General features: G+C 43.4%; 1 protein-coding gene and 1 pseudogene across 3 annotated transcripts; both read left to right on the top strand.

Moving 5' to 3' along the window:
- The first annotated feature begins 1,577 nt into the window (after positions 1 to 1,577).
- Positions 1,578 to 2,166, top strand: LOC130846088 (late cornified envelope protein 1A-like; annotated as a pseudogene).
- Positions 2,167 to 7,050: 4,884 nt separating this feature from the next.
- On the top strand, positions 7,051 to 8,832 carry LOC130846065 (late cornified envelope protein 1A-like). 3 transcript variants are annotated; one of them, XM_057724039.1, is made up of 2 exons: positions 7,051 to 7,182; positions 8,245 to 8,832. In XM_057724039.1, the coding sequence occupies exon 2, from the start codon at positions 8,267 to 8,269 to the stop codon at positions 8,516 to 8,518; it is 252 nt and encodes an 83-aa protein (XP_057580022.1). In that variant the 5' UTR covers positions 7,051 to 7,182; positions 8,245 to 8,266; the 3' UTR covers positions 8,519 to 8,832. The 3 variants fall into 3 exon arrangements, with proteins under 3 accessions (XP_057580022.1, XP_057580031.1, XP_057580042.1); XM_057724048.1 differs by having other exon boundaries at positions 7,134 to 7,266; XM_057724059.1 differs by lacking the exon at positions 7,051 to 7,182 and adding an exon at positions 7,927 to 7,950.
- Positions 8,833 to 13,359: the final 4,527 nt, after the last annotated feature.

Here is a 13,359-nt window from a genome sequence, read left to right as displayed (position 1 = left end):
TCATGCTCCTGCAGGCGAGCAGGTAAACACACACACACACGCACACACACACACACACACACACTGACTCACATATAAGTTGGAGGATTCTGTGAAATTTGGTTTAAACCAGATTTCTCAGAACACTTGAATTAAGATTTGGGAGGCACGAAGAGAGAGGTTGGAAATTCAACACCTAAAGTTAAGCAAGGCAGGTATCTTCCAGGTAGAGTGAGGTGGGAAAGGATTCTAGGTAGGGATTGTTCTTCCCTGTCACCATTTCTAAGCAGTCGTATTCCTAGGTGTGAGTAGCTGCTGTGAGCCTCATGGAGGGAGGCAGGGAGGAGCTGCCAGTCATCACCTGTCACAGGTCACAGGAGCCATGTGGATGACAGGATGCAGTTCTCTCATTCCCAGGCCCTGTCTCACACCTGAGGGCAGAGCCCAAGGCCAGGATAAAAGGGACTTGGGGCTAGAGCACCTGCATCCACTCCTCTCCTGAGGTGCTGACAGACCCTGTGCTGCGTGTGCACCGGTGAGTGCTGGGAACATGAGCAGGGCTTTCCACAGAGGGATGCTCTGAGCAGGGCAGGAGGGCCTTTGCAGAGTACATGCATGGGTGAGAATGTGTGTGTGTGTGTCTGTTAGTGACAGTTGGGGAGGGGAGGGTGAGCAAAGGATGAGACTCGTCCTTATTAGCAAAAGAACAAGTCTCAGGAAGACTGAGGAAGAGGGGATAGATGGGGAGGCTGGGAACGTGGAGGGGAGGGGTTGTGGAATTGTGACTGGGTGCTCTAGAGACACCCAGTTGGTGTCTCGTTTGGTCAATGATCTGAAGGATTTGCAACATTGACCTTCATAATAACATGTAGCTGTGTTCAAAGAGGGAAGTGTATCTTTGAAAACATAACTGTCCCTCCCAAAACGGCAGAGGTGGGGACAGTGGTGCTCAGACAGTGGAGAGGAAATCAGAGCTGACTGACCTGTTTTAAGCTCTCAGATTTGTGGGTCTGCAGAGGTGAAGAGACACACCCCAAATCTTGGTGCTGAGGTATTCGTTTACAGTGAGTGTCTGAGGAGAACACCAGAGCACTGGACCAGCTCAAGGAGCCTGGGTGCAAGTCCCAGCTTGCTTAAATAAATACCTAGTTCCCCCAGGCCATCTCCAACATCCACTGCAAGTGTGAATTTTTTTGTCCCTACAGGACAAGAATACCTAGGAAATTCTCCAAGAGGGAATGACCATTTTCCCTAAAATGACTTCTTTCTAAACTGCTTCCTAGATTGTTTCCATGATGCTTATGGTATAATTACAGTAGATCTACTACATACTAGATGTTTGTTTCGAGAATGTTTTCTTCTCTTTTGGTCTCAGATTTTTAACAAGAAAGCAGTTGGTAACACTTCATAAGAACAAATTATAAAAAGGAGAGCATTTGAGCAACTAGTGGAAATAATGAAACTTTCAGTGTTTAATTATCTAGGACTACATGAAACAGTTTGTCAAACTAAAGGGGCTGGAAGGATGCTGAAAGGCCAGGAAGGGGCAGGGAGGCCTGTGTGTGCTGGGTCTGACCTGCTGTTTGATTCTCCCGCAGCTCCTGAAGCCCACCCACCAAGATGTCCTGCCAGCAGAACCAGCAGCAGTGCCAGTGCTCCCCCAAGTGCCCCCCCAAGTGCCCTGTCCAGAAATGCCCCCCCCAAGTGTCCCAAGTGCCCCCCAGCCCCTCCCTGCTGTGACCCCAGCTGTGGGGACTGCTGCAGCTCTGGGGCTGGGGGCTGCTGCCTGAGCCACCACAGGCGCCGCAGGTCCCACCGCCGCAGACACCACAGCCCTGACTGCTGCAGCCAGCCCTCGGGGGGCTGCTGCTGACCTGGGCCCTGAGGCAAGAAGCGCTGACCTGGGGCAGCAAATGGACACACACGTCCTCCCCCTGCTGCTCCCCCTGCTGGGCCTGCCCCTGTGCTGGGAGGTCTGGGGGAGGCCTCTGAGCTCTGGTGCAGAGGATGCCTGTGCCCTGGGGTCCAGGAGCCTCAAACCTCTCCCCAAACCCACATATTGACCTCCTTTCCCATATGTGTGGCGGCCCTGGGAACCCCAAAGCACAGACCCTGTGTCCCTCTGCAGCTTCTCTTTTTGCCCTAACCCAGCCTGATGTGATACAATAAAACTGGAAATCTGCATTCCTTCTTGTCTGGACTGATTTTTTATTCCTACATCATCTTTCTCACACTCTGTCCTCAAACCATGGTCCCCCTAATGCCTCACTACCTACAAGATTTGTTCAAATTTGCCACTTTTGCTACTAATGTCCTTCATAGCTAAACAAATTTTATTTGTTCAGAATCCAATCCAAGATCCAACTTGGCATTTAGCTGCCACGTTTCTTTTGCCTCCTCTTTGTGACAGCCCTTCAACTTTTCCTTGTCTTTTATGAGCTGATATGTTTTAAGAGCCACTGGTTTTTGTAGAGTGCCCCTCAAGTCAGATTTATCTGATGTTTCTTCTTGACTAGATGTCATTATGCCTTTGTGTAGGGATCCCACAGAAGTGGTGCTGTGTCCTTTTTAGAGCCTGATATCCAGTTTCATAGGGTATGTAATTAATTGTCCTATTCCTGGTGATGTAACGTTGACTGCTTGCTTTAGGTGATGTCTGCTGGGATTCTTCACTGCCTAGTTACTGTTTTTCTTTTTAAATAATACCTTACGAGAGATACTTTGAAGGTATTTAAATATCTATATTTTATCAAATATTTACCCCAAACCTTGTTGGCATCTGTTGAATTCTATAGGAAACAATTATTACTATGGTGTTGCTGATTCATCGTTTATAATTTGTGTTTTATATATTGATCTTATATTCTGCTACTTGCTGAACCCTTTTATCTAATTAGTGCAATGAAGATTCTTGTGAAAGCATTTCTCCTATACTTTACCTTTATTTTCTTAGGCTAAGTTCCTAGGAAAAATTATGGTGTGGAAAGCTATGTTCATTTTAATTTTGAACTGATTACACACTACTAAGTACTAAATTGTCATCCAGAATAATTATGCCATTTTCTATTGCCACCCCCAAATTTGAATGTTTATTACCCCAGATTCTCCCATTCCAACTTTTATTAGCCATTACAAAAATTGTTATTTTGAAAGAGAGAAATTAACTTGATAAATGACACATCCAAATACAAGAGATTTGCTCATTTTTGGGGCAGTTTTTAAAATATTAGTAATTTTGAACATTGTATGGCTTCTAGCATAACTGATACCATCTTGAGCCCATCCAGTTCTTCCTGTCATCCCATTGACCCTACCAGGGCCGTACTGTGTGGAAATTCTCTTCTCTGTTGTCAAGGGCTGTGCAATTAATAGATATTGTCTAATGATTATTAGAGTCAAGTGGCCTCTATGCTCTGTCAGTCTCTAAACAATGAGAAAGACCTTTGCTGACACGTACCTGGTACCCATGGGACTAGTTACCCATCATAAATCAGGTAAGGTCTTGATTTAGGAATGTACTCCCTGTCTCTAAGTACATACCCCATACCCTAGGTTAAGTATAAATCTGTCCTAATGGCCCCTCAGTGGTGCCGAGTGCAGCTGCTCATGGCCCGGGATCACTGGGCCCGATCCTACTCGGAATGTAGGTTAACCACAGTGAACTTCGTATTTGTATTTTATGGAGTTGTCTGCTTTGTTTTTCAGTCTCAAGATACCTTCTCAGTTGAGTGGGCACTTTTTGTTCCCTCTGTCCTCGGACAAACATCTCATCAAATTTATTTGCCTCTATGTGCGTGCCCACATGTGAATAAGAATGGCTGCCTCTTTCCTTGGTCTATTAGATTTTTTGTATTTTCTTCCTAATTTTTAAGATATTTTTTATATTAGAGATATTAATTCCTTACTTGACACGTGTGTTGTATTTTTCTCTAGTTGATTACTTGCCTTTTTGCTTTATGTGGGGTATTCTTTGCCACATGAAATTAAATTTCTATATAATTTATCAATTTTTTCTTTACATATTATGGGATTTGTGCCATTCTTAATAATTTGTGCCCTCACCTAATAATTAAGTACCAATCATCTACATTTTCTATTTCCTTTAGAGTATTGTTCATCATTTGTAGTTTAAAAGAAAGTTTTGCAAGAATGGGAAAAAAACCTAAAATTTAATGTGCTAATTTGTAGCTCAGAAGGGAGGAAAGTGGGAAGGCACAGAGAAAAATTAAACAGTCTGAATTACTTCACATGAAACCTCAGCAGTGCCTCTTCCAGCTCCCTGAGAAGATGAAAGAATGAAAATGTGAGAGACAGAACCCGTGGATGAAGAGGTAACCTAGAAAGCCTTTGGTCGTCAAAATGTTTATAGAATGAAGTCAAAGCCATTGATAGCTAATATCCAAAGCCAAAGGGTCAGTTCAAGTGATATGGCTGTAATCATGACTCTGACTCATCACATAAGTCCAAGCAGATTGATACGTGGGCTCTGCCCTGCCTCGAAGCAGAAGTGTGGACTGGTGACCCCTTCACCCCATCATTCTAGGAATCAGGAGCTGGGCTCCTGTGTGAGCCAAGCATGGATATCCTGGCCACTTCCCCATAACTAAGCTCATTGGCACAACCTGAGCCAATGTCAGACCCAGGTGAGACAGGGGTAGATCTCTCTAGGATGACGTGGCCATCACAGCTCACTGTTCGTGTCTTAGAGCGTGATCTCTTATGAAAATGACCTGTCACAGGGAAGAGCTATTTGTAAACTGCAAAGTCAGTGCTAATGCTAACGAGAGGATTTTTAAAAATCCATTAACCACCCATGTGTGTATAAACTTGTACTAGTTGCTGAAGGGGAATCAGAAATATAAGACACAGGTTGTGTTGTCAGAGGGTCTATTAAAATTTCATTTGTAAGATATGTCATATAAAGGATATGGAGTATCTGGGACTTGAACTTGTCTCAGAAAGGAAAATGTCATGAAATAAAGCATAGGAGTAGAGTAGGGAGAGACTATTTACAGTACAGCCAACATGCCAGTAATTCTTGGGAAACAAAGCAGAAATTGGAGTGGTTGTACAAAATCATATTGCAGAGAGCCTTGCACATCAGGAAAAAATGCTGACCTTGATCCCAAACACACTCTGGAGCCCTGGATGAAGCATCCTTTAAGGACAGGGTAATGATTCCTAGAGTGTGAGATGGTGGAGAGAGAACATGCTTGTATCCCAGTGTGGTTTGGAGTCGAGGAGAAATCACAACAGATGGAAGGCAGTAAAACATCAGGGAAGATGGTGCACCTTGAGATATCTGATGCTGAGAGTAATAGACACGGTGGATTCTGCATCTATATCTACATCTGTGTCTGTATCTATACCTCCATCTCTATCTCTGTCTATGTCTGTATGTATTTATACACACAATCTTTTAAATATAATCAATCTAAAAACCCCACATTTGTGTGCACATGTATACAGTTCACCAGATAATGGTTATCCTTGCCCGTTACGACCTAGCTATAGATATTACTGAGTCAATCAATATCTTATTCTATTCCGTAAAATTATTTTGGACATTTGTGGAAAGAGGGCTTTCTTCCCATAATTGTTCCTAGCTCTAATTTTCCTTCATCTGATTCATTTGTTTAGTTTTTTTACATATATATAATGTTGACTTTCAGACTTTGAAGGAGCACTTGCTACCTACCAAACTTACATTAGTCCTTATCTTAATCTTGTAAAAATATTCAAATACAAAAACCCTTGAAGGAACACTTGTGTTTTTGTAGGAGCAAAGTAGTAACACTGAGGATTCCTGCTGAACCCCAACCCCTCCTGTTCTGTCCAGTCCTCCTGCCTCCTACACCCAGGGGCTATTTCCCCCACATATGCTCCAGGCTTGAACTCTTTGACTATATCTTCTCCTGCATGCTTTCCAGTCCACGGTCTCACCCTTTTCCCATGCGTAAGATCCTTGGAAAACAATTTCTTATTCTACTGTGCAAGGCAATGCAGATTTTTACTCTCTAGCTCCTCAACAGGGATATTGTTTTATGAAATGTACAGAAGACCTCAGTCGAAAAAAAAGTCATTTTAAAAGTTAGATGTACATATTCTAGAAAATAGCTGTTATCTAAAAATATATACTTACTTTTAATTTTCAATAAGTAGATAGTTTATTTGTGAGAGTTCACTACATCATTATAGGATCTTTTGCAGACATTTTCCTTCGATGATTCTGTTGACCCTCTTGACACCATTGAAAATAGTTTTGGTTTTTTGTCTCAATTTATTTATTTACTTTATTTATTGGCTGTGTTGGGTCCTCGTTGCTGCACACAGATTTTCTCTAGTTGCGGTGAGCAGGGGCTCCTCTTCACTGTGGTGCACAGATTCCTCATTGCAGTGGCTTCTCTTGCTGTGGAGCATGGGCTCTAGGCACACGGGCTTCAGAAGTTGTGGCATATGGGCTCAATAGTAGTGGCTCATGGGCTCTAGAGCGCAGGCTCAATAGTTGTGGCGCAAGGGCTTGGTTGCTCCACGGCATGTGGGATCTTCCAGGAACAGGGCTTGAACCCGTGTCCCCTGCATTGGCAAGTGGAATCTTAACCACTGTGCCACCTAGGAAGTCCCATGTCTGTCTCTTTATATGAGGTTCTTCATTGCTATAGTACATATACGTATGCAAACACACCCAAATTCATGCTCCTGCAGGCGAGCGGGTAAACACACACACACACGCACACACACACACACACACACTGACTCACATATAAGTTGGAGGATTCTGTGAAATTTGGTTTAAACCAGATTTCTCAGAACACTTGAATTAAGATTTGGGAGGCACGAAGAGAGAGGTTGGAAATTCAACACCTAAAGTTAAGCAAGGCAGGTATCTTCCAGGTAGAGTGAGGTGGGAAAGGATTCTAGGTAGGGATTGTTCTTCCCTGTCACCATTTCTAAGCAGTCGTATTCCTAGGTGTGAGTAGCTGCTGTGAGCCTCATGGAGGGAGGCAGGGAGGAGCTGCCAGTCATCACCTGTCACAGGTCACAGGAGCCATGTGGATGACAGGATGCAGTTCTCTCATTCCCAGGCCCTGTCTCACACCTGAGGGCAGAGCCCAAGGCCAGGATAAAAGGGACTTGGGGCTAGAGCACCTGCATCCACTCCTCTCCTGAGGTGCTGACAGACCCTGTGCTGCGTGTGCACCGGTGAGTGCTGGGAACATGAGCAGGGCTTTCCACAGAGGGATGCTCTGAGCAGGGCAGGAGGGCCTTTGCAGAGTACATGCATGGGTGAGAATGTGTGTGTGTGTGTCTGTTAGTGACAGTTGGGGAGGGGAGGGTGAGCAAAGGATGAGACTCGTCCTTATTAGCAAAAGAACAAGTCTCAGGAAGACTGAGGAAGAGGGGATAGATGGGGAGGCTGGGAACGTGGAGGGGAGGGGTTGTGGAATTGTGACTGGGTGCTCTAGAGACACCCAGTTGGTGTCTCGTTTGGTCAATGATCTGAAGGATTTGCAACATTGACCTTCATAATAACATGTAGCTGTGTTCAAAGAGGGAAGTGTATCTTTGAAAACATAACTGTCCCTCCCAAAACGGCAGAGGTGGGGACAGTGGTGCTCAGACAGTGGAGAGGAAATCAGAGCTGACTGACCTGTTTTAAGCTCTCAGATTTGTGGGTCTGCAGAGGTGAAGAGACACACCCCAAATCTTGGTGCTGAGGTATTCGTTTACAGTGAGTGTCTGAGGAGAACACCAGAGCACTGGACCAGCTCAGGAGCCTGGGTGCAAGTCCCAGCTTGCTTAAATAAATACCTAGTTCCCCCAGGCCATCTCCAACATCCACTGCAAGTGTGAATTTTTTTGTCCCTACAGGACAAGAATACCTAGGAAATTCTCCAAGAGGGAATGACCATTTTCCCTAAAATGACTTCTTTCTAAACTGCTTCCTAGATTGTTTCCATGATGCTTATGGTATAATTACAGTAGATCTACTACATACTAGATGTTTGTTTCGAGAATGTTTTCTTCTCTTTTGGTCTCAGATTTTTAACAAGAAAGCAGTTGGTAACACTTCATAAGAACAAATTATAAAAAGGAGAGCATTTGAGCAACTAGTGGAAATAATGAAACTTTCAGTGTTTAATTATCTAGGACTACATGAAACAGTTTGTCAAACTAAAGGGGCTGGAAGGATGCTGAAAGGCCAGGAAGGGGCAGGGAGGCCTGTGTGTGCTGGGTCTGACCTGCTGTTTGATTCTCCCGCAGCTCCTGAAGCCCACCCACCAAGATGTCCTGCCAGCAGAACCAGCAGCAGTGCCAGTGCTCCCCCAAGTGCCCCCCCAAGTGCCCTGTCCAGAAATGCCCCCCCAAGTGTCCCAAGTGCCCCCCAGCCCCTCCCTGCTGTGACCCCAGCTGTGGGGACTGCTGCAGCTCTGGGGCTGGGGGCTGCTGCCTGAGCCACCACAGGCGCCGCAGGTCCCACCGCCGCAGACACCACAGCCCTGACTGCTGCAGCCAGCCCTCGGGGGGCTGCTGCTGACCTGGGCCCTGAGGCAAGAAGCGCTGACCTGGGGCAGCAAATGGACACACACGTCCTCCCCCTGCTGCTCCCCCTGCTGGGCCTGCCCCTGTGCTGGGAGGTCTGGGGGAGGCCTCTGAGCTCTGGTGCAGAGGATGCCTGTGCCCTGGGGTCCAGGAGCCTCAAACCTCTCCCCAAACCCACATATTGACCTCCTTTCCCATATGTGTGGCGGCCCTGGGAACCCCAAAGCACAGACCCTGTGTCCCTCTGCAGCTTCTCTTTTTGCCCTAACCCAGCCTGATGTGATACAATAAAACTGGAAATCTGCATTCCTTCTTGTCTGGACTGATTTTTTATTCCTACATCATCTTTCTCACACTCTGTCCTCAAACCATGGTCCCCCTAATGCCTCACTACCTACAAGATTTGTTCAAATTTGCCACTTTTGCTACTAATGTCCTTCATAGCTAAACAAATTTTATTTGTTCAGAATCCAATCCAAGATCCAACTTGGCATTTAGCTGCCACGTTTCTTTTGCCTCCTCTTTGTGACAGCCCTTCAACTTTTCCTTGTCTTTTATGAGCTGATATGTTTTAAGAGCCACTGGTTTTTGTAGAGTGCCCCTCAAGTCAGATTTATCTGATGTTTCTTCTTGACTAGATGTCATTATGCCTTTGTGTAGGGATCCCACAGAAGTGGTGCTGTGTCCTTTTTAGAGCCTGATATCCAGTTTCATAGGGTATGTAATTAATTGTCCTATTCCTGGTGATGTAACGTTGACTGCTTGCTTTAGGTGATGTCTGCTGGGATTCTTCACTGCCTAGTTACTGTTTTTCTTTTTAAATAATACCTTACGAGAGATACTTTGAAGGTATTTAAATATCTATATTTTATCAAATATTTACCCCAAACCTTGTTGGCATCTGTTGAATTCTATAGGAAACAATTATTACTATGGTGTTGCTGATTCATCGTTTATAATTTGTGTTTTATATATTGATCTTATATTCTGCTACTTGCTGAGCCCTTTTATCTAATTAGTGCAATGAAGATTCTTGTGAAAGCATTTCTCCTATACTTTACCTTTATTTTCTTAGGCTAAGTTCCTAGGAAAAATTATGGTGTGGAAAGCTATGTTCATTTTAATTTTGAACTGATTACACACTACTAAGTACTAAATTGTCATCCAGAATAATTATGCCATTTTCTATTGCCACCCCCAAATTTGAATGTTTATTACCCCAGATTCTCCCATTCCAACTTTTATTAGCCATTACAAAAATTGTTATTTTGAAAGAGAGAAATTAACTTGATAAATGACACATCCAAATACAAGAGATTTGCTCATTTTTGGGGCAGTTTTTAAAATATTAGTAATTTTGAACATTGTATGGCTTCTAGCATAACTGATACCATCTTGAGCCCATCCAGTTCTTCCTGTCATCCCATTGACCCTACCAGGGCCGTACTGTGTGGAAATTCTCTTCTCTGTTGTCAAGGGCTGTGCAATTAATAGATATTGTCTAATGATTATTAGAGTCAAGTGGCCTCTATGCTCTGTCAGTCTCTAAACAATGAGAAAGACCTTTGCTGACACGTACCTGGTACCCATGGGACTAGTTACCCATCATAAATCAGGTAAGGTCTTGATTTAGGAATGTACTCCCTGTCTCTAAGCTACATACCCCATACCCTAGGTTAAGTATAAATCTGTGCCTAATGGCCCCTCAGTGGTGCCGAGTGCAGCTGCTCATGGCCCGGGATCACTGGGCCCGATCCTACTCGGAATGTAGGTTAACCACAGTGAACTTCGTATTTGTATTTTATGGAGTTGTCTGCTTTGTTTTTCAGTCTCAAGATACCTTCTCAGTTGAGTGGGCACTTTTTGTTCCCTCTGTCCTCGGACAAACATCTCATCAAATTTATTTGCCTCTATGTGCGTGCCCACATGTGAATAAGAATGGCTGCCTCTTTCCTGGTCTATTAGATTTTTTTGTATTTTCTTCCTAATTTTAAGATATTTTTTATATTAGAGATATTAATTCCTTACTTGACACGTGTGTTGTATTTTTTCTCTAGTTGATTACTTGCCTTTTTGCTTTATGTGGGGTATTCCTTTGCCACATGAAATTAAATTTCTATATAATTATCAATTTTTTCTTTACATATTATGGGATTTGTGCATTCTTAATAATTTGTGCCCTCACCTAATAATTAAGTACCAATCATCTACATTTTCTATTTCCTTTAGAGTATTGTTCATCATTTGTAGTTTAAAAGAAAGTTTTGCAAGAATGGGAAAAAAACCTAAATTTAATGTGCTAATTTGTAGCTCAGAAGGGAGGAAAGTGGGAAGGCACAGAGAAAAATTAAACAGTCTGAATTACTTCACATGAAACCTCAGCAGTGCCTCTTCCAGCTCCCTGAGAAGATGAAAGAATGAAAATGTGAGAGAGACAGAACCCGTGCGATGAAGAGGTAACCTAGAAAGCCTTTGGTCCGTCAAAATGTTTATAGAATGAAGTCAAAGCCATTGATAGCTAATATCCAAAGCCAAAGGGTCAGTTCAAGTGATATGGCTGTAATCATGACTCTGACTCATCACATAAGTCCAAGCAGATTGATACGTGGCTCTGCCCTGCCTCGAAGCAGAAGTGTGGACTGGTGACCCCTTCACCCCATCATTCTAGGAATCAGGAGCTGGGCTCCTGTGTGAGCCAAGCATGGATATCCTGGCCACTTCCCCCATAACTAAGCTCATTGGCACAACCTGAGCCAATGTCAGACCCAGGTGAGACAGGGGTAGATCTCTCTAGGATGACGTGGCCATCACAGCTCACTGTTCGTGTCTTAGAGCGTGATCTCTTATGAAAATGACCTGTCACAGGGAAGAGCTATTTGTAAACTGCAAAGTCAGTGCTAATGCTAACGAGAGGATTTTTAAAAATCCATTAACCACCCATGTGTGTATAAACTTGTACTAGTTGCTGAAGGGGAATCAGAAATATAAGACACAGGTTGTGTTGTCAGAGGGTCTATTAAAATTTCATTTGTAAGATATGTCATATAAAGGATATGGAGTATCTGGGACTTGAACTTGTCTCAGAAAGGAAAATGTCATGAAATAAAGCATAGGAGTAGAGTAGGGAGAGACTATTTACAGTACAGCCAACATGCCAGTAATTCTTGGGAAACAAAGCAGAAATTGGAGTGGTTGTACAAAATCATATTGCAGAGAGCCTTGCACATCAGGAAAAAATGCTGACCTTGATCCCAAACACACTCTGGAGCCCTGGATGAAGCATCCTTTAAGGGACAGGGTAATGATTCCTAGAGTGTGAGATGGTGGAGAGAGAACATGCTTGTATCCCAGTGTGGTTTGGAGTCGAGGAGAAATCACAACAGATGGAAGGCAGTAAAACATCAGGGAAGATGGTGCACCTTGAGATATCTGATGCTGAGAGTAATAGACACGGTGGATTCTGCATCTATATCTACATCTGTGTCTGTATCTATACCTCCATCTCTATCTCTGTCTATGTCTGTATGTATTTATACACACAATCTTTTTAAATATAATCAGTCTAAAAACCCCACATTTGTGTGCACATGTATACAGTTCACCAGATAATGGTTATCCTTGCCCGTTACGACCTAGCTATAGATATTACTGAGTCAATCAATATCTTATTCTATTCCGTAAAATTATTTTGGACATTTGTGGAAAGAGGGCTTTCTTCCCATAATTGTTCCTAGCTCTAATTTTCCTTCATCTGATTCATTTGTTTAGTTTTTTACATATATATAATGTTGACTTTCAGACTTTGAAGGAGCACTTGCTACCTACCAAACTTACATTAGTCCTTATCTTAATCTTGTAAAAATATTCAAATACAAAAACCCTTGAAGGAACACTTGTGTTTTTGTAGGAGCAAAGTAGTAACACTGAGGATTCCTGCTGAACCCCAACCCCTCCTGTTCTGTCCAGTCCTCCTGCCTCCTACACCCAGGGGCTATTTCCCCCACATATGCTCCAGGCTTGAACTCTTTGACTATATATCTTCTCCTGCATGCTTTCCAGTCCACGGTCTCACCCTTTTCCATGCGTAAGATCCTTGGAAAACAATTTCTTATTCTACTGTGCAAGGCAATGCAGATTTTTACTCTCTAGCTCCTCAACAGGGATATTGTTTTATGAAATGTACAGAAGACCTCAGTCGAAAAAAAAGTCATTTTAAAAGGTTAGATGTACATATTCTAAGAAAATAGCTGTTATCTAAAAATATATACTTACTTTTAATTTTCAATAAGTAGATAGTTTATTTGTGAGAGTTCACTACATCATTATAGATCTTTTGCAGACATTTTCCTTCGATGATTCTGTTGACCCTCTTGACACCATTGAAATAGTTTTGGTTTTTTGTCTCAATTTATTTATTTACTTTATTTATTGGCTGTGTTGGGTCCTCGTTGCTGCACACAGATTTTCTCTAGTTGCGGTGAGCAGGGCTCCTCTTCACTGTGGTGCACAGATTCCTCATTGCAAGTGGCTTCTCTTGCTGTGGAGCATGGGCTCTAGGCACACGGGCTTCAGAAGTTGTGGCATATGGGCTCAATAGTAGTGGCTCATGGGCTCTAGAGCGCAGGCTCAATAGTTGTGGCGCAAGGGCTTGGTTGCTCCACGGCATGTGGGATCTTCCAGGAACAGGGCTTGAACCCGTGTCCCCTGCATTGGCAAGTGGAATCTTAACCACTGTGCCACCTAGGAAGTCCATGTCTGTCTCTTTACATGAGGTTCTTCATTGCTATAGTACATATACGTATGCAAACACACCCAAATTCATGCTCCTGCAGGCGA

The sequence above is a fragment of the Hippopotamus amphibius genome, chromosome 1, assembly GCF_030028045.1.
Source record: "Hippopotamus amphibius kiboko isolate mHipAmp2 chromosome 1, mHipAmp2.hap2, whole genome shotgun sequence".
Classification (NCBI taxonomy): Eukaryota; Metazoa; Chordata; class Mammalia; order Artiodactyla; family Hippopotamidae; genus Hippopotamus; species Hippopotamus amphibius.
The sequence above is the reverse complement of the archived record's forward strand: the minus strand, read 5'-3'. Positions and strand labels throughout refer to the sequence as shown.

What these genes read in the sequence shown, in the direction of transcription:
- LOC130846065 (XM_057724039.1), top strand. Translation starts at nt 8,267, where the DNA reads ATGTCCTGCCAGCAGAACCAGCAGCAGTGCCAGTGCTCCCCCAAGTGC.